Here is a 21,419-nt window from a genome sequence, read left to right as displayed (position 1 = left end):
TCGAGTCAGGTTGTCAAGGTCTAGTCTCTTCCCATTTCCCCCATATCTTGGATGCCTTGGCCGGGCATCCCGGTACGCCATAAAACCGGTGCTCCATCATGGCACATGAATCCATGTCAAGTATCCATTGTTCAAGTGTCGGGGGGGGGGGGGGGTCGGGCACACCCCGTTTTTGCGCAATGTTGCGCTTCATCAGGGCCACTGCAGTGTTCAATAACAGTTTTTCTCATTTATTAGAGTCAGATGTGTCAGGTACGCCCAGAATTAGAACTTTCGGATCAAGCTCAATGGAGCAGGTGAGTGCCCTGGACAGTTCCATGCAACAGGCGTTCCAGTAGGTGCGGATCCGGGAGCATGACCACAGGATATGGTAGAAGGTGCTCTCCTCCTCCCCACAGCGGAGACAGTTCGGATTTGTTGCCCTCTTCCAACCATATAGTGCAGTTCGAGGGTAGTATACTCTATGGAGAATTTTGAGGTGTACAAGTCTAAGCCTAGAGGAGATGGCCACCTCTCGCGGATGCATTAGGACCTGGATCCAATCCTCTGGGTCCATCTCCCCCACATCTTTCCCACCTGGTTTTTAGTCTCGATAACTCGGGGGTAGCGAAGGATGTGATGGCGTTGTATAGAATGGATGTGCATTTACTAGGGATGTGCGCCGGGATCATGTTGCGTTCTATCGGTGTATAGTCAGGGACCGTGCCTTCTAATGGTATATAGGTCCGCAGGGCATGGGTCAGCTGTATAAAATGGTATCATTCCATTGTGGGCAGTTGGAATTTGCACTGCATGTCCCCAAACGAGGCCAATTTCCAGTCTTTGAGGATATCTCCAACCTTCTGGATTCCACCCTCACCCATCGCGGCCATGGTTCAAGTTTCCCAATTTCTTGGAGATTACTGTTTCGCCATAGAGGTTGCGCTGCAGTTATTTTATTTCCCCACCCAACGAACACATTTGCCTGTCTCCAGACGGTGGTGACGTGAGCCTCGATTGTGGGCAGGGGCGGTCTCCTCGGGGACTGTTATAGTATCTGCAACGGGTCTGTGCCCTGCATAGGTTCCACGTCAGCCCGGATGTGAAGTAGTGCTCTATCCCCATGAAGCAGATCATTAACTACCGCTAGTTGTGAGGCCCAGTAGTAGGAACGATGAACAAACAATACCACAAAGTGTATTTGTGAGAACAAAACAAAAAATTGCACTAGAGAGGACTGAAGCAATTTCACGTGCAATGGGATTACATTTGAACGGGAAATGGATGGGCGTGTAACAAGGATAAAGATAGGGGGACACAATGCAAGAAAAAAGGGGTGTGACAGTGTAGAAACTGCAGATGATGCCAAGCTTTTAAAATGACGAAGTATCCACACCTATATTAAGGTAATTCAAAATCAAGTCAACATATAACGAAAAAGGTCAATTTCATACATGATCAGACTGTTAACTTAAAAAAAAAAAAAGTCAAACACAGTTTGCTTTTTTTTCATTTTAATAGAAAGCTAAAGTGCTCAGGTTGAAAATCTAGCCCAAACCTTCAGGTCGAGGTGTTGCTCTCCCATATCTTAAACTGTGTTTTGGCTTCAAAAGTTAATGTCGCCCTGAGTAGGGATGGGCATGACCAGATGTGGGTCCCAGACCTGCTGTGCCTAGAACCCCAGGTTACACATCACTGGCAGTGCCCCCTGAGGCTGAAGCCTATCTGTGGTTGCTCATAGACTTGTACGGAGCTGTGACCTAGCAGTTCATGCTGGTACCATCCCTGGGGTGCATATGGTCTTTTTTTCCCTTCTGCAATGGTATAGCAGGCTGGAAAACTATGGCCTAGAGGGTTGCCCAGAGAAATGCCCAGATTATGATTAATTCAAAACAATCCAACCCTTGTCCACCAACAGTGCCTGGCGAATAAACTCTCACTGCAGTTTTGATGTAATATTGATCACATGCGAATTGTATGGCTTTCCTCCAAACAAAATCCTTTAGATACATTTAACGTATACCCTCTGTCACATGAGCATGCAAAAATGATTGAGGATTCCAACACCCTGAAAAAATAAGTAATGATTGCAGGCCCAGCCTTTCTCTTCGGAATAATCGCTGCTTTAAATATTAAATAATACAAATATTAAATATTTAAGGAGTGCAATAGACACATTTTAGGTTTTAGTTGGATCATTAGATCCAAAAAAGGGTAGAGGAGTGCATATTCTCCCATATTAGCTCATACGTTGCAAAGCCTAATTCCTCAGACCCAGATCTGTGTCGTTTGCATTGAGATCCTGCAAAGGGTCAGCAATCCTAAACTTTGGGTTTTCAGCAAAGTAAGCACATCGGATTGGTCTTGCCCAGGGATCAAGACGATAAGATTTAAGTTGTTGAAAATCAAACATAGGGTTCAGTTATTTTAGCTTTTTAAAAATCACGCTTATTACCCAAAATGGAATTTGTATTTTTTAACTTTTTACATGCATGATGCATAGCTTTATTTCTCTAGTAGGGGTATTACAGCTTCCCCCATCAGTAGTTCCTCTTCTCCTGTTCCTGGTTAACCATTGGACATTCAAGTGAACACTTGATGTACTTGAAGTCATGCATGATCACCGATTTTCCCCTGGTTGATAGATTTATGTAGAATAGTGGGCCCTAGCTGAGCATACTTGCCAGTGCTCAACCTTCTGCGTGGGACACCTTTCCCTTTGGAGTATGACGCATTCGAGCTGCTGCTGATACCTGGCGAGCTGCAAGTCTTTATTGTTCTCTATGGTCCTCATCTGTTTCATTGCTTTTACTTTCCAGGTGGCAATTAACATGCTGCTAAGTTTGGTCAATCGGAAGGATGGCAAGGAAGTTGACACAGGTGCTGCCCCTGCTCCAACGGCCGGCGGGAAGAAGAAGAAGAAAGACGGAGGCCTCTTGCTGAGACCTATAATATGCATCTGCAATGACCAGTAAGAGTTCCTTGCATTTTTTGCTCCAATGTTGTTGAGGAGTGCAGAACCTTAAGTCAATTATACGTGGGGGTGAGGGGCTGGGGGTTCAGTAATGCTAGGCTCATTTGGTATTCACTGGGAAACTGTGTTTTGGAAAACACTCTTCCTGTTCCTCAGGTACTGATTTGTAGATCTTAATTTCATCAACATATAATTATAGTGTCCATAAACTCTGTATGAATTCAGAATTCATCATCCTTTCACAATTGCTTAACAGTGGGAAGCAGAAAATTGATCTGCTTTTTTTAGAACAAATAGACGTGTGGTCACAACTCTCAGCACTAAGGTTTGCACACTGTGCCCAGTCACTAGTTTATTAATATTCTCATCCTTGAACCTTATTCTTTTTTCCTTGTCCCCCTTTTTTATCCATTCATTGCCACAGCAATTTAAAATAAGACATTTTGTCAAAACAAAGAACACTCCTTTTCCAAATGTCAATACATTGATCTATTGTAGTTGAACACAGGGGTGGATTGGGAACCAAAAGAGGCCCTGGAAACAATTTTTAAAGTGGCCCCATATTACACATTTTCAGCAATCCCAACCCATTTTCCTATGGGAACATTTGGAAATACCACACAAAAGAGGCCCAGGCAACAGAGGCCTACCGGGAAATCTCCAGAGTTCCTTATTGGCCAGTCCACCCAATTTTATAGGCCAGTGCTCCGTGATTGTCTGCGTACACTGCAGGAGACTCTGTAGCAACAGTGGGTGTTACGTAGTATAGCCAGAAAATATAACTTTTTCCTTTCACCCTTTGATTCTAAATGGAAGCACTTTTCATTATTTCAAAATTCATTTTCATCACTGGTCTTTTCGCCCATGACAATTTGAGAAAAGCAACCCTGGAATTTAATAGATGCATAATTTGTTTATATTTCAATTGATTTACTTATTTCTATTTTATTAATAAATAGACCTTCAAATGGTTTGTGTACTCCAACGTATTCCTCATCTTAGATGTATTGGGCCAGCTTTGGAAATTTTTTCTCGGCAGAGGGCGCCGTGCGTCGATGTTGTTGAGGTCCCTCAAAGGCCTCCATCGAGGGTGACATAATCGGGTATACAAGTAGCACGCGCGGGGCCCGTTTGCCTCAGTTCCGTTTTTCCACATTACTTGTTGCTTTCAGAGACTCGGCGCGCCTCGATAGTTCTGTGACGCAGTTATTGTGAAGATATTCGAGATGTCCTCATCGTCGACCCCGACTACTCCGCGTTCGGGGTTCAAGAAATGTAAAACTTGAGGTTCCAAAATGTCGCTCATGTATCCGCACCGAGAATGTCTGTGGTGCCTCGGCGAAAACCACGACACGGAGGCCTGTGCAAAGTGTCAGGCTATGACGGGCAAGGCCTTGCGAGAGAGGAAGGGAAAGCTACAGGTAGGTCGAAAACCCGACCGAAAAGCCTCAAGCGTCGAGTCTAGAACCCATGAGGAGAAATCTCCTCAACGAGAAAGGCAAACACATAGGTCTAGGTCCCGAAGTGGTTCCCACCACTTCTTCTTCGTCTTTGACGAAAAAGTCTAAAAAGAGACGCCACCGATCCCCTTCCACCTCGTCATCTGGGGAATCCCCCAAGAAAATGAAATGCCCCACAAAACATTCTTCCTCGGAAGAATGGGAAGCTAAGCCTTGGTCCGCGCCTTCTTCGGAAGCCGGTCGAGAGCGTTACCGTTCCGACACTCGCGAGCCCGGGTTATCGAAGGAGAAAATATCGGGAAGCCTCCAGGACCCTGAGTGATAAAAATCGCTCGGGCCGACCGCTCGAGGTCATCGACGCCGTCTGGAAACCCAACACACCTCGAAGGATGAGCCTTTGAAGAGCATCTCGACGCCTTTGAAGCCAGCTCCTTTGACGACTGTTATTTCGTCAACACCATCTATGCCTTTGTCGACATAGACTCCGAAGCCTTCGGTGCCCATAGTTTCAAAGGCTCCAGTTCAGTCAGAAACTGAAAAAATAGCAGCAAAAGAAAAAGCTGCAAAGCCTACAAAGCCTTCAGCCTCCACTGTAACAGCTCCTCCAAAAAAAATGTATAAACCTCTGCCAAGGAAAGATTTTTTTTAATCCTTGACTTCAATTTTTGAAGAACAAGAAAGATCTGAGGAGGAGGATGTTCCTTTTGGCCTAGATTATGGCACCCCTAATGTCCCACAATGTCTAATATCCGAGGAAAGCAGAATGAGGGATTTAGTGGAAACTTTGCATAACGCAAGTGGAGTTGACACAACACCTGAGACAGATTTTGGCAAACCAGAACCAGGGGAACATGCCAGTCCCTCATGTAGACATCTGATAACAAAAGGTGGTGGATTATTTAGGATGGGCTAGACCACCAAAACAGTTCATCCAGGATGACCTGACTGACCTATTAGATCAGGGCCCCACAGAAGATCCTATTTTACCCTTCCATGTAGCCTTACAAAATAGGGTGGCCAAAAATCGGGAGACCCTGGACTCAATTCCTCCTGTGTCTAAGTCCCTCATGTCAAAATACCACCCTTGTAGTAGCGACCCCGGCTATCTGTACAAACACCCCACTCCCGAGAGTCCGGTGGTCCACGCAGCCACAGCTACATAAAATAAGGTGGCTTACCCTTCCATCCCTCCGGATAGGGACGACAAGCGTGTGGATGGTTAGGCATGCAAGGTATTTTTAGCTGTGGCATTAAAATTGTCCGACTTCACCTGTACCTTGGCAACATTTTCGTACACTCTGTGGGAGTGCATTGCAATGGCGGCAGAGCACACACCAGAAGGGGAAAAAAGGGAAGGATTCCTAGCCATCGTTAGTGATGGAAAGGAGGCCATGCAGGAATCCCTTCAGTCTGGATTGGACACTGAATATAGTGTGAGCAGGTCCATGGCCACTAGCACAGTGATGCGCAGATTTGCGTGGTTGCGAAAGTCTGGTTTCGCACCAGGCGTGCAAAACCGTCTTTTGAACATACCTTTTGACGGGTCTCACCTTTTCGGCGACGAGGCTGACGAGAGCCTTAAGAGGTTGCAGACCTCGAAAGCGGCTGCCAAATCTTTAGGAGCTACTATTAGGCAACCTCAGCCTTTTCGTGCATCAGGACAATCTTGGAGGGGACGATCCCATCGTTATTACTCCTCATATGGAAAGGCGAGAGGAATGGCCAGTCAAATAGGCCAGAGAAGAACTACTCGTGGTGGACGAGGTAAACGTGCTAAGCCAGCTCCAGCTGCAGCGTCCTTACCATCAGCAGCCGCAGCATCCGCCACAAAACCACTTTGAAGACTTGCATCACAAGACACCTGTGGGAGGCAGACTGTCCCATCATCTGCAAGAATGGCATGGCATTACTTCAGATGTTTGGGCTCTAGAAATAATAGCCCAAGGTTACTGCCTTCCTTTTTCTAACGCAGCCTCAAAGCAATCCACCGGGGAGACAGTTTTTGAAGTTTCCAGACCCGGTCCTACAGCAGGAAGTCTTAACCATGCTAGAGAAAGGTGCTATAGAACCAGTACCTGTAGCGGAGAGGAACAAGGGATGGTACTCCCCATATTTTTTGATTCCCAAAAAGGACAGAGGACTGAGACCCATCTTGGACTTAAGAGGCTTGAACAAGCGCCTCAGGAAGGACAAGTTCAAGATGGTCATTCTTTCTCAGATCATTCAGGCCCTTCAACCTCAGGATTGGTTGGTGTCATTGGACATTCAGGATGCTTATTGTCATGTGCCAATCCATCTCAAGCACAGAAAATACCTGAGGTTCGCGGTTGGCGACTCGCACGATCAGTTTCGAGTCCTACCATTCGGGTTGACCTCCGCCCGAGGGTCTTCACCAAGTTGATGGTAATGGTGGCAGCGCAACTCAGGAGAGGGGGATTCACATCTACCCCTACCTGGACGATTGGTTGATCAGAGCGCGTTCTGCCGAGCAAGCCCTGAATCATCTGAAAGTCACCTGCCACTTCCTCCACAGACTGGGCTGCTCCCTCAATATCAAGAAGTCACAAATGACACCTTCCCAACAGCTCCAGTACATCGGGGCTGTATTAGACACATCCTTGGTAAAGATCTTGCCTCCCAAGTCGAGGGCCAAGACATTCCTCAGATTGTTTCCAAATTTCAAAATGCCCAAAATCTCCAGGCCTACAACTTCTTGAGGTTGCTTGGACTCATAGCATCCTGCATTTTCCTGGTGCCAGAAGCACGCCTGAGGATGAAATCCCTTCAATGGGCTCTAAGGACTCAAATTCTCAGGATAAATGACGGATCTCCTTCAGATTCCAAACAAGGTTTGGCAGGATCTTCTGTGGTGGATTTGCACAGAGAACATCCTAAAAGGAGAACATTTTTGGCAACCATGGCCAGAGATTACAGTAGTGACGGACGCCTCACTCATGGGGTGGGGAGCTCATGCCAACGATCTGACAATCAGCGGTCGTTGGTCTCCATCGGAGTCCAAACTACACAACCTTTTTGGAGCTGAGAGCAATCAGACTAGTGCTGAAGGCTTTTCTGCCATCTGTTAGGGGCAAAAAATTCCTGATAATGACAGACAACACAGTGGCCATGCATTACCTAAACAAAAGAGGTGGTGTAGGGTCACTACCTCTGTGCAGAGAGGCAATGCGGCTCTGGTATTGGGCAATTCAGGAAGGAATCTCCTTATCTGCAGTTCATCTAGGGGAGGAGAATATGATGGCGGGTGCTCTGAGCAGGCAGAGTACTGAGTCCCACGAGTGGGAACTGGCTCAGCAAGTCCTTCAAGAGATCTTCGCCCTTTGGGGAGCCCCTCAAGTAGACCTGTTTGCGACCGGAATCAACCAAAAGTGCGAAAGGTATTGCTCAAGGGAATTTCTCCCGATGGGAGCCCTAGGGGGCGCTTTCGTGATGGAGTGGAACTTCCCACTTCTATATGCGTTCCCTCCGATCCCCGTCATTCCTCTAAGTCATCAGGAGGTTAAGACGGTTCGAAAACCATGTGATCCTAATTGCCTCGATTGGGTCAGGAGAACATGGTACCCGGACCTTCTAGATATGTCCATCTGCCCTCCGTTATGTCTTCCTAAGAGAGAGAACCTTCTCTCACAAAAGGTGGGCCAGGTTCTCCAACCAGAGGTCAGGACTCTCAACCTTCATGCTTGATATCTGAAAGGCTGAGATACAAGGATCGGCAAGAAGGCCAGCAACAAAATCTTTGTACCGTTGCCGCTGGAAGACGTTTTGCAACTGGTGCAGGGAAAAGAATGTTGATCCTTTTCTGTGTTCTTTCCCACAAGTGTTATCCTTCCTCTCATCTCTGGCACATAGAGGTCTCAATGTTGGGACCATTAAAGGTCATCTTGCAGCGCTTTCCATTTTCAAGCGCTCTTCGGAAGAATATTCCTATTTTAAAATTCCTTTGATAATACAATTCTTAAAGGGACTCACCAATGTGTTTCTTCCTTCTTCTTTCCAAGTCCCAGTTTGGGACCTTAATCCGGTTCTAAAGTTTTTGATGCGTGCCCCTTTGAACCTTTGCACACATGTCCATTAAGATTACTAACGTTGAAAACCGTTTTCTTGGTTGCTTTAACATCTGCAAGAAGAGTGAGCGAGTTGCAGGCACTGTTTTATGGGCCACCCTATACTGTGTTACAAAAGGACAGGGTTGTATTGAGGGTTAAACCCTCATGCTTACCTAAAGTTGTGTCTGATTTCCATTTGAATCTGCCCGCATTCTATCCTCCACCTCATCCCAGCAAGGAGGAGGAAAGATTGCACAGGCTGGACCCGAGAAGAGCTCTAAGCTTTTACATTTCTAGGCTTTCCAAGCTGAGTGGACGATCAACTTTTCATTGGCTACACTGGAAGGAAGTCAAAACAAACCCTATCACGTTGGATTGTGCTTTGCATCTCAGAATGCTACAGATTGGCGGGCAAAGATCCACCAGAAGGCTTGAGGGCCCATTCAACCAGAGGCATAGCCTCTTCGACAGCCCTTCAAAGAGGTGTTCGCATCAAATCTATTTGTGAAGCGGCGACTTGGTCTTCGCTGCACACATTTTCTAAATTCTACAATCTGGATGCTTCCCACTCTAAAGAGCTTGCTTTTGGTAAAGCAGTGCTGTATTCAGATATATATCCACAATCTTTCGCACCGTCTACACGGTGCAGTCTTGAGCCGCACTCCCACAGTGGTGTACAGAAAATAGAGTCAATCCCTAGCGTTCTTCCAAAAAGCTCACTGCAGCCAGATGTTAAAATCCATGTGGAAACCTCCAGCCCTCGGCCAGCAACACAGAGGAAAACCCCGGCGATGACGCGTTTCGCTACGACTTGTAGCTTGATCACATGTCGTTCACGTAAAAAGACACAGTATTTAAATCTTTCACCCAATGACTAGCAGAAAAAATAGAATTAGGACTGCCACCATTTGCGCAATGCATAATTCCTGCCCCAAATGCCCGCCATTTTGTAGTGGTTTCATTCTGAGGTAAAACATAGGAGCTCTACAGTGTAAAGTGGAAAAATCTCTGAGCTCTCCCCTTCAGATATAAACGAGCATAACACATGTTAACAATATGACAATTCCCATCTTAGTATCGTTCTAATGTCATATGATGTTGTTCATATTACATCGAGACTCCACCCAAATGAGTGACCCCATAATTCTGACTTCCTCAATTACATGTAGATGCATAAATGTGTTTAAATGGTGCAAAATTAGGTTGCATGTGTACATTTAATTTTAACAAACAGTCTCAGCCGTGCAATGCATAGTGCAAACATGTAATTCTTCCATTGTAATTTCCTGAGGTTCATTAAACATGCAAGTTTTGTCAGATACAGTTAAATGACTGGACCTCCTAAACCAAATGTTGATAAGTACACTTGATAGATACGTCTTGTCTCATCTAAGACAGTGTCTCAGCGTGCCTACCCACTGAGTGAAAGTATCTCTAATTTTGCAAATGACTCCTACTAACTCATTGGGATTTCTAGTAGCTGGCTTTGCTTGAGGTAAGATGACATTATAAGATGGATTTATGGCAATTTTACCACCTTTGGCGGAAAAATACACAAAACGGGGGCAGGTAATTATATGTAGGTGTTAAATAACCTGTGTCTGAAATTGATTGGTGCCCAAAAGGGGAGTAATGAAACCTCTTATATAAGAGACATCGAAGGGAAGAGGTCAACAAGTCATCAGTGGATAACCACAGATCTGTTTTTCACAGTGTATTTTGAAGGAAATATAGCATATGATTTCATTCGCCTAAGAAAGTATATAGTTCCTCGTCAATGTTGTGTCCCAATGGGAACTTGCTCTCGAAGTCGATAATGTATCTCGTTTCCCGCTGTCTCAGTAACTTTTCTCTGTCTCCTCCCCTGGGTCCATCTTCACTTGCTGTAACCCGATGAGCGAGAAGTCACATAACTTAGCTTCATGCTTCTCCCAAAAGTGTTTGGCTATAGGGTATGCATAATCCTGATTCTTTATTGCCCTGATGTGCTGTTGTATGTGTACCTTCAGTTTGCACTTGGTGCTCCCTATGTACCATTTGTTGCAAGTGCATTTGCGTGCATACACAATATACTCTGAGTCACATGTGATCCTGTCCGTAATAGTGATGGTTTTCTTGAGTATAGGCTGCAAATATGTGCTGCACTCCTCCGCATACTGGCATATTTTACATTTTCTGCATTTGTAAAAGCCATCCTTCCTACAGCTCAACCAGGTTGGATGATGTAAGGTGATATGAGGTGGCATGAAGCTGCTTACTAGTTTGTCCTTGATGGATTGGCACCTTTGAAAAGAGAAGTTGGGATATTCCCCCAATGATTGCCTCAGGTCTGTGTCGACTACTAATGTATGCCAATGTTTGCGTATAATGCTTTTGATGTATTTAGAAGATTGTCCATACGTCAAAATTAGGCGAGTTGTTGCTTCTTAATCCGTTCCCAGTATCCTATCTGTGCGATCCGATAAGAGTGTGGATCTTTCACATTGGCGGGCCTTTAACCTCTTTAGTGCCAAGGGCAAGCTATCTCGAACTTGGGATTACCTCCCTGTTGCCAAGGACGAGATAGCTCGTCCTATCAGGCACTCTGTTTTGTGCGATCCCTGCAAAGCAGGGATCGCACAAAACTGTAATCCAACCCCCGGGCTATGTGAGGGGGAGGTTCCTCTTCATGGCCAGGGGGTTGGATTTCCTTCAATTTCACGTCGGCGTGCGTGACGCACGCCGACATGAAATTGAAAGTAAATTCACTGCGGCAGCCATTTTCGGCTGCCGCGGTGAAGAGAGAAGGTAAGAGCCCCTCTCCCGCTGCCTCGATCTCCGGCTGTATTTCAAGCTGGAGATCGAGGCAGGTATTGTTGGAAAGGGGAGGTCCTCCCCTTTCCAACGATACCTTGTGTGACAGAATTGCTGCCCGCGGATCGGGCGCAGAGCTCGATCCGCGGGCAGCAATGCCCACTAGACCACCAGGGATCTGTTTTGGGAGCGGGGGCTGCTTACTAGGTAAGCTGCCCCCTCTCCCCCCATCCCCCCAAAGCATGGCGTCACGGCTGTGGCGACCCCTGGGGGCAGAGATCATCTGTCCCCAGGGATGAAAATGAAGAAAAAAAAAATGTATACTTTCGAAGGGAGGTGGGAGGGGTTTGGGGCCCACTAAACCACCAGGGATTCTGCAGCAAATGGTGTCCTTGGAAAGGTGAGATTCTCCCCTTTCCAAAGACACCATTTTACAAGCATTGCTGGTCACGGATCGGGGCAGAGCGCTCGATCCGTGACCAGCAATGACCACTAGACACCAGGGATTTGTTTGTGATGTGGGAAGGGGAGGGGGAGGGGGGCTGCTCTTCCCCCCCCCCCCCTGGCCCCCAAAGCATGGGGGCACATATCTAATAAACCCTGGGGGCAGATGGCTGATCATCTGCCTCCAGGGAAGGGGACAAAAAAAAAAAATAATTTAAAAAAAAAGTGATGGGAAGGGGGGAGGGGATTCGGGGGCCCTAGCCACCAGGGATTTTTTTGAAAGTGGTGTCCTTGGAAAGGGGAGATTCTCCCCTTTCCAAGGACACCCTGTGTGACAGCATTGCTGCCTGCGGATCGTGCGCAGGGTGCGAGATGCGTGGGCAGCAATGCACACTAGACACAGGGATGTCTTTGAAGGGGGGGAGGTGGGGGCTGCTTACAGTAAGCAGCTTTGGCCCCACCCCCTGGCCCCCAAAGCATGGGGGCACATATGTGTACAACCCTAGGGGCAGATGGCTGATCTGCCCCCGGGGAAGGGGGCAAAAAAAGAATAATAAGAAATGAAAAAAACAAACGTGATTGGAAGGGGGGAGGGGGTTTGGGGGCCCTAGCCACCAGGGATTTTTCCGGAAATGGTGTCCCTGGAAAGGGGAGATTCTCCCCTTTCCAAGGACTTCCTGTGTGACAGCATTGCTGCCCGCGGATCGTGCGCAGGGTGCGAGATGCGCGGGCAGCAATTCACACTAGACACAGGGATGTCTTTGAAGGGGGAGTGGGAGCTGCTTACAGTAAGCAGCCCTCGCCCCCCCCGGCCCCAAAACATGAGGGCACATATGTGTCTAACCCTGGGGACAGATGGCTGATCATCTGCCCCCAGGGAAGTGGGCAAAATAAAAAAGGAAAAGCACAAAAACAAAAAGGGAATTTTGGGTGGGAGTGGGGGGCCACTAGCACCAGGGATATATTTTACAGAAAAGGGGGGTGGGCATCTCCCCCTCACCCGAAGGGGAAATAGGACCCCTTGTTGCCCTCCCTGGGGGCAGATATCTGGTCTTTGGAAGGGGCATCTGACCCCAAGGAGGGCTGCATGAGATGCCCTCCTATCTGCCCCCAGGGAGGGCTGAATGAGATGCCCTCCCCTGCATTTGGTGTGGGGGGGGGGTAAGAGGGTCACCCCCATTACATTAGAAAATTACCTGGTGTTAGGGAGAATTCTCTGTTTAGGCTGAATTTCCTAACCTAGTGCGTCCCCCAGCACCTTTGCTGGATTTCTGGAGTTTCTTTTTTCTCCTGCCAAGAGTGAGACTCTTTTTCTCCCACTCTTGGACATGATTTATGGTGTTCCTTTGACTGTTAATGTGTTTTATGGGCTATGGGGTCCTTTACTCCATAGGGTCTCATGTGTTTTTTCTATGTGTGTTACACAGCACCCTCCGTGCAGTGACACAGGGGTGTCATATTGACACCTCACCATAGACTCCATACCCTGGGACTGACTGTCTCCCAGGGCATGTAAAGTCACCATTGGCTTTACTAGTCCCAAATTATGAACAGAAACCAGTACAAACCATCATATTGTGGACGTACTGGTCCCTGATGGCTTCGACACCGTAGGCCCAAATCTGTAGGTTGCCCACATGAACAAAATGTGCTGTGGCGGAAGGCTTGGGGTTACCAACGGGTTACCCTTTTCCTTTTGCGCCCCCGGTAGGTGCACCCACGCATGCAAGGTACCGTTTTCGTTGGGACATCTGTGGGAACACGAGAAGGTACGACATCTGTTGTTGGCGACATGTTTCGGTGAGTGGACACAGGGAAATGTCTCTGAAAATGGCTGGAAATGAAGACAATTCTCAGATATTTCGTTCTGGCCACCCACAGAAACACACCGCCAACAACACATGGCCTACCTTCCCGCGTCCCCACACGTGTCTCGATGAAAACGGTACCTCACATGTGTGGGTGCACCTACCGGGGGCGCAAAGGGAAAAGGGTAACCTGCTGGTAACCCCAAGCCTTTCGCCACTGACCATTTTGTTCATGTTGGCAACCCACAGATTTGGGCCTAGGGTGTCGAAGCCAGCAAGGAAAACAGGGAACCCCATTTTCCAAAAGAGGACACCCGTGGGAATGCACAGAGGTCTGACTTGCGCGAAGCAGCCTATAATTTATTACCCAGAACCCCAGACAAAGTGAACATTGTGTTTTTTTCCCCACCAAATATCACACTTTGTAAGGGATTGTGGCTAATAAAAACTGGGGCAATTTGCGCAAGGCAGACCTCTGTGGATTCCCACGGGTGTCCTCTTTTCGGAAATGCATGGGGTTCACCGTTTTCCTTGGTGGCTTGGACACCAGAGGCCAATATCTGTATGATGTGGAGTGTGACATTTCAGGTGTGATAACAGACTTGGGGTTACTTGTGTTTTAGGCTTTCCCCTTGGCGGTCAGGTACCACACATGTGAGGTACTGTTTTCATCGGGACACCTGTGGGAACGCGGGACGGTAGGCCATGTGTTGTTGGGGGTGTGTTTTGATGGGTGAGCCGAGCGAAATGTGCGGAAAATGCGTTTATTTTCCCACATTTCAGACTTTGCAGGGGTGTCTGGGTAATAAATTCTGGGGCGATTTGCGCAAATCATACCTCTGCGGATTCCCACGGGTGTCTTCTTTTCGGAAATGAATGGGGGTCCCTGTTTTTTTGGTGGCTGCAACACCCCATGCCTAAATCTGTAGGTTGGCTCCCTTTGGGGGGGATAGCAGTTGTTTAGCCTTATTCCTTGGCGGCCAGGTAGGTGCACCCACACATGTGAGGTACCGTTTTCATCGGGACATCTGCGGGAACGCGGGACGGTAGGCCATGTGTTGTGTTTATGTGGTTTTCATAACGTTTTGACCCATTTGCTGGTGCCCTTTGTCACACAACCCTTTAATTTCCCAAATGTGACCTACATTTAGTCACTGCTTTGGGCACCATACTCTTTTGAAACCTGCACAAGTCACCTACCCTTGAAAAGGTGTGCCTCTGCTCTTTTAAAAAATGTATGCTTGCCGTTCCTCACCACATTGGTTTTCCCGATTTACACATGCTAAGTGCGTCTGTTCAGGCCGTGAGCGTAAAACTCCTGTGTACCATGGCTCAGTGTTTGGCTTGTGGTTTTGCTTGTTTTGTAAAACACTACAAAAAATGTGTGCTCTCCTAACTGCAAGAGTCGGGGGAATGTAGCGGAGCATTGCGTTTCTCAAAATTCATAGAAGCCCTTGCCGTACCAAGCCAACCATGTCCAACACATACCTTTTTTTCTGTCATTTTCTCGCTTTTCCCCCAATCTATGGCAGTTTCCCCTACCTAGTTGTTGCCTGACCTATGCAAATCACCCCTTCCTAAACTCGGAATTTTGTCTACTTTTCAGAAATATATTCCTTTCTGTCCTCCAATTCGGCTTTCCTACCCTTTTCTTCCATTCCGTCCATGCATGTCCAATTGGAAAAAATGGCCAAAAACGCCTATCTCTCACAAAACTGTTGATAACCACATCAAAATATTTTTTTCGTTTCCACTCAACCTGTTCTTGAAAGCCAGGAAATTGGGGAACTCAGCACAGCAAACCATTTGTTCCTAGCTCTTACAAGGAAAAAAACACGTGCTTCTTTGTACATCATTTTATTGGCATTTTTTGAAAAAACACAAAACATTCGCCCTTTTTGCTTATTTTCTCTCACCCCCTACAGCAACCTAGGATTCCTGGGTGGCGTTACGACCGCCTACATGTGGGGAACAAAAGGAGCCAAATTTGGCCGAGAGACCTCATGTAACAAAAAAGTTACAAGCCATTGAATGGCCACATACCGAAATCACCAAAAAAGGCCCTGGCACTGGGGGGAAATTCCCATGGCAGTTAAAGGGTTAAGTAGGCTCTCTGTATAATTTGTTTGAGGTAACATTGTTTCTTAAAACCCCATGCTGTGATTTTGCTTTCTTCATCATATTAACTGAGTTCGGAACAATTTCTCCGAAGACGGATGAATTCGCCATATGGAATGCTCCAGATTAAATTTTGGCAGTGGGCACTGTTGGCATGTAATGGGGCATTTGTTCCCGTTGGTTTTCAAAACATTTTAGTTTTGATCTTCCCATTTACAATTTGGCCAGTGATGTCCAAGAATACTACTTCTTTAGGACTGTGGGTTTGAGATTAAATTCATTGATATTCAACTGTTCCACAAAGTCTGTCCATTCTTTAGAGGTGCCTTTCCAGATGATTAATAAATCATCAATGTAGCGTTGCCACATGATCACTTTATTCGTGAACCTCTCGTTATCTTCTTTCCAGGCCTCGTATTTTTCCCAATACCCCATTGTAAGATTTGCATACGAGGGGGCAAAGGTCGTACCCATAGCGGTACCTTGTTTCTGTCGATAGTACTTTTGATTGAATAAAAATATGTTATTGGTTAGACAGAGATGAATCATAGCCAAAATAATTTCTGAATGTTTAGTGTAGTTCAAAGACCTTGTGTTCAGAAAATAAGTGCAGGCCTTCATGCCTTGTTCATGTGTGATGGACGTATATAGGGAAACTACGTCCATCGTGGCCATAAGAAAATCTGAATCACATGGTAGTTCGTTGATTTTGGACAGAAAATCTTTCGGATCCCTTAAATATGAGGGTAATGTCAGAATGAAAGGAAATAGAGATTTGTCGATATATTTCGACATATTCTCCAACAATGACCCAGTAAGTGTAACAATGGGTCTACCTAGAGGCTTGGAAATACCCTTATGTATTTTAGGAAGGAAATACATTGTTGGTATTGTCAAATGTGATTTATAGAGAAATTTGATATCATTATCTTCCAACATTCCTTCTTTGGACCATTTGCTGAGAAAATTCTGTACCATAAGTTCTAAATCCTTCATAGGACTTTCAGCAAGTTTTTCGTAGCAGGTTTTATCATTGAGTTGCCTGTTGGCCTCATGCACATATTGATCTCTAGTCATGAGTACGATATTACAGCCTTTATCTGATGCCTTAATAATGCAATTAGGCACGAGGTTCAATTCTTTCAAGGCTTTTGTATATATATATATATATATCAATATTAAAATGCTACTGCCTCCTCCAAAAAACCTTTACACTGCACTGCTTTGGGAGTCTATCTAAGATGAGGAATACGTTGGAGGAAAATCCATTCGAAGAAAAAGTTATTTACCAACTGGTAACGTTCTTTCGACTGGATGTTCCTCCGGCGTATTCCTCATCGCCCTCCCATCCTACCCCTCTGTAGATTTTCCTGTGTTATTACCACTTTAACTCTCGCAAGGCTGACACCTGGCTACCTACACTATCTATACTGCAGAACAGGAGGGGGAAAATGGAACTGAGGCCCACTGGTGCCGCGCGTGCTACTTGTATACCCGATGACGTCACCCGCGACGGAGGCCTTCGAGGGACCTTGACTCAACGACATCGACGCACGACGCCCTCTGCCGAGAAAAAAATTACGAAGCAGCCAAAGCTGGCCGGATACATCTAAGATGAACAATATGTTGGAGAAACATCCAGTCGAAAGAACGTTACCAGTTGGTAAGTAACTTGTTCTTCTATGCAAACTGCATGTTTCTAGTCCCGTAAAAGGAGGGAGGTTGAAGAGAATCAACCTTTAAAAATTGGGGGTCCCATGTTCATTAAAAAAAACTTAATTCAATAAATAGAAATGGTGCATGCATGATTTGGGGTGCGTGGAAAATTCCACTGAACTAGTTGTTGCCTGATAAAAATATCATACAAATTTGTAAAAACATCCTACAAAATTGACTGACGGAGGCCCGCCCTGTCTCTGAGAGTGCAGATCCTGGTGCTCATCTAAGGGCCTGTCATTCCCTGATGGTGGGCCTTTACGTAAGGGACTGCTGAGACCTGTTAATTTGGTTTCCATGCCAATGAAGAAGGCCCCTACGTGCCCCACACAAATCTGGCTGTAAAGAGTTACCCAAGATTGCCGACCAACCACCATAGACGATTCCGGCCAGGGACCATCACAAGCTTAGTCACAGAGGGACAGCGGTACTGAAAAGGCCTACCCAACAGGTTTTTCCCAAGTCTATCTGCTCCAAGATCCACCTACAGAGGGCTGAAGTCTGTCATACCCTTACTGCCAACGGTTTCCCCCGGGAAGCATTTGTCCCGCCGCCAGGCTGGCATGCATCAGAATGGCCTTTTGCCTACCTAACTTGTTCTTCGACCCCAATGGGCTCCTGGACTACACTGTACATGCAACCCTATTGGGTACCAGCCACATCAACATGGCCACCAACTCCATCCTTTGTGCTGTAGTTCTAGTCATATAATCAGTTTCATCAATTATAAGCCGTACAGGAAGAGTTTTTGACTGCTTCCAATTTCCCAGGAGAACAAAAACTGGGTGGATTATTTTAAGGGCTTCATTCAGGGTCTGCTCTTGCAGACTCCAGTGCACCCATGCTGGCAGCGATTTCAACGGCCCTGTTGGCGCTGGCTTTGACTCTGGCCCTGGCTCTGGTCTCTCTTCCGGCACATGTGTTGCTGCCTCAAGCCCCACATCCAATTCCTTTCCCAGACCCTGTGACGGATCTACCTTCACAGGATCGGGACTCAAATCCATACCTCGGCCCGGATCAGACAACGCAACCCGACAGGTATCTCTCAAGCAACAAGAAACCCATTCTTCCTTCAATCATAGCTTTTCATGACAGGAGAGAGCAGGCTGGCAGATTTACTTGGAATACTAGTGCCCGAGGAACCGCAGCAAGTTTAAATACAAAAAGATGCCTTGACTGGGACTATTACATTTTAGTAAAAGTTTCACACTTTGCTTCCTACTAAGACCTGACAGATCATCCCCAACCGCACTCAGTAGTTGGGGCATCTGCATCATTGTATGCAAAATCATCAGGGTCCAGGGAGCCTGCTTTCTCCGCCTCTCGTCTGTAGGAAAACATCTCTTGAAGCGAACGAAAGATGTATGCCAATGCTTCTTTCCACTTCAGGCAGGCCAATGCCGACACCCTCCTGGCACGAGGAAACCAAAGACTGTGGACAGAATTAGGAGATGTTCAGTCTTTCATACCATCACACAAGCAGCAGCCCTTCAAAATGTGCCTAATCGAGGCTAAGCTTATTGCTCAGGGTATGTTGGAGACCTGCGTCCACCATATCCACACCACCAGTAGAGTCAAGGCTCTAACGGCTCATATGCAGAGTAAAGCATGGCTGCTTTACACCGAATTAACCAAGGAGGTTCAAGATCTGATCTGTGTCTTCCATTTTGATGGGCACGATCTTGCCAAGCCTGTCATCAAACTTCCTACACCAGGCAAGATTCTGGAAGAGCTTTTGTTGGCTTTCTTAGCTATGAAGACAGGGAGTCCAGAAAACCAGATTACTTCCTCAGTAGCCACAGAAGGAAGCATGCCATCAAATTCTCAAAAGTTTTCATATCTGGTGCTGCCTCAACTTGTCCCTTGAGACAAAAAAGAAATGATCGGACGAATTGGGTACACTCCACCCCAGGGGGGCTGACTGGGGCTGCGCCTGCATCTGGAGTGCTAGCATGTAATTTCTCAGGATCCCTGGGTCCGCTTGTTTTTTTGCCTTTCCTCCTTTCCTAAGCTATACATCTTGTCCAGTTCAGCTCCACTCTGCTCCTGAAAGTGGTGAACAACCACCTTTCAATGAGAACATTCAAGCCTATTTCCTCAGAGTTGTCTGGGATTTTATGAAACTTTGAGACTTTTCTCAGTGCCCAAGAAGAACTGATGACTATTTCTGACTTCCCTTACTTCAACATTTTTCTCCCTACTGCTGAAAGATTCAAGCTGATCTTGCCAGTCCAGATTCTGGGAGCCCTGCAAACGAATGACTGGTGCTGTAAAGTGGATCTGACAGATGCGCGTCTACATGTACCATTTTGGGAGACTCATTGGAAATTCCTTATCTTCTCCATATCTATCTATCATTGTGATTTTAATAACATCCCTGAGCGAGGGGGATGGTGGGGGGCGGGATTTACTAAGTCAGCCCCTCGAGCAGTAGAGCGTTCCTTGCTTCTTTTAGCTTTTACTCATCCAAAGGCAACCCCTGCATACTTGTGCACAAGTGACAAGTTGTCAACTATTTTAAACTGGTCAACGCAGGAGCAGTCCTCATCCTGTGTTTTCACTGTGCTCTGTAGTCTGGGTATATGGAGCGGAGGTGGGGAGTCAGACTCTGGGTGTTCCACAAGCCACTCGGGGTGTTCTTCGCTCCTGAGACTCATTGACTCAGAGAATCGCGTGTCTTTGTGCGCAGGGGGCGGGGGGTGTTGGGTGTGCGTTGCTCCGGTGCATGATTCTGTGGTTTGCATATTTTGTACATTATTGCACATATTTGCATACTTGCACATATCAGCGTATACTTTGCACATATTTAGCGCCATTGTACTTCTAGGGCAGATATTTTCCCTCCACTTTTAATGCATTTTCAAGAGGAATGAGTTTGTGATTGTCAATTTGAATTTGTGTATCTAGTATTCATGCACCAAACGTTCAGTAATTAGCGTGCTCTAACTCCTTTAGTCGCAGAGGGGCCGCTGTGGAAGGCTGACACTGGTTTCCCAGGGCAATACAAACTGCTGCTTGAGCAATGTCTAAAAGGAAGGCTGTTTCTGATGCCTCGCCAGGGAAAGGCCCCAAAAAAACTCTTTAAGATGTTCCAACCAATCAGGGAAATAAATGTGCTTATCACTGAAATAAGACTTACTCTACGATATGGAAGGGCCTTACCAAAACTCATGAGGAAAGGCTGCCCGTGTAGGAAATGAAACTGATGGGGACTTATTGGAGCTAGGCAAAGATGAGCATGGCCGCAGGAACTTTCCATCAGCTAGTCAACTATTGTGTGGCAAAACGGGTGGCTTACAGAAAGACTCTCTGGACGCCTTTGCTGTAGACATGAATGGGTCAAGAGGGCGATAAAAATGATTTGCTACCGGCTGGGAAGATGACCCTGGCTAGCTCAGCATTGCCATGAATTGAACTTTCTCCCAGCACCCACTGTATCAGCTCCTGTAGTAAACCCAGAGTCCTCTGATCCAAAAATTGCAGAGAAATGGTGTAGTGGTAATTTCCCCTTTAATCCCAATCTCAAGTACATTTTCTGCCCTAAGGGCATTGGCCCGGGTAGAGTGGGGGTTGAATAGGGAGGTACATGGAGGAGGGAATAAAGGGGGCAAAAAGGAAAATGTGCATAGAGCCAGGATAAAAACGTCCCCATATAAAGCCCCATTATAAAATGGAAAGAAACGGTCCCTAGCTTCAAGGAAGGAGAGCAATGTTACATGCCCTAAAAAACAAAGTACTAATAAACTGGCTGAAGGGCGTAACACCACTGAGCTGGTGGTGGACTTAAAGAGTTTGAAGGAAACAGTCGGCCAAATATTGGTTGTGTTGGGTGGTGGTCAAACTGCGTGCTAACCAACTTGGGGGGGGGGGGGCTCCAGCCAGCTGTGGTTGGATGAGGGAGCAAGGAGTTGCACGTCCACATCGACAGCGAAAGTAGTGTGGGTCACGTTCATAAATTCTACCAAGGAGACACCTAGAAACAATCTTGCTAGGGACCAAAATCCAACGACAAGGCAAACTAAGGATCACTTTAATTGGACTAGACCCATCATTGATGTAATTA

At 46.5% G+C, this 21,419-nt stretch overlaps 1 protein-coding gene across 2 annotated transcripts in view; it reads left to right on the top strand.

Moving 5' to 3' along the window:
- The window catches only part of CHTF18 (chromosome transmission fidelity factor 18), a 1,093,968-nt gene that overhangs the window by 170,900 nt on the left and 901,649 nt on the right, over nucleotides 1-21,419 (top strand). For both annotated transcript variants that reach the window (XM_069647269.1, XM_069647267.1), the window contains exon 11: nucleotides 2,799-2,950. In XM_069647269.1, the coding sequence (XP_069503370.1) occupies nucleotides 2,799-2,950 (152 nt within the window). The remainder of the gene's footprint in view (nucleotides 1-2,798; nucleotides 2,951-21,419) is intronic.

The sequence above is a fragment of the Ambystoma mexicanum genome, chromosome 2q, assembly GCF_040938575.1.
Source record: "Ambystoma mexicanum isolate Mex_15411 chromosome 2q, UKY_AmexF1_1, whole genome shotgun sequence".
In the NCBI taxonomy this organism is placed as follows: domain Eukaryota; kingdom Metazoa; phylum Chordata; class Amphibia; order Caudata; family Ambystomatidae; genus Ambystoma; species Ambystoma mexicanum.
Note: the sequence above shows the minus strand (reverse complement) of the source record. Positions and strands in the feature narration are given on the sequence as shown.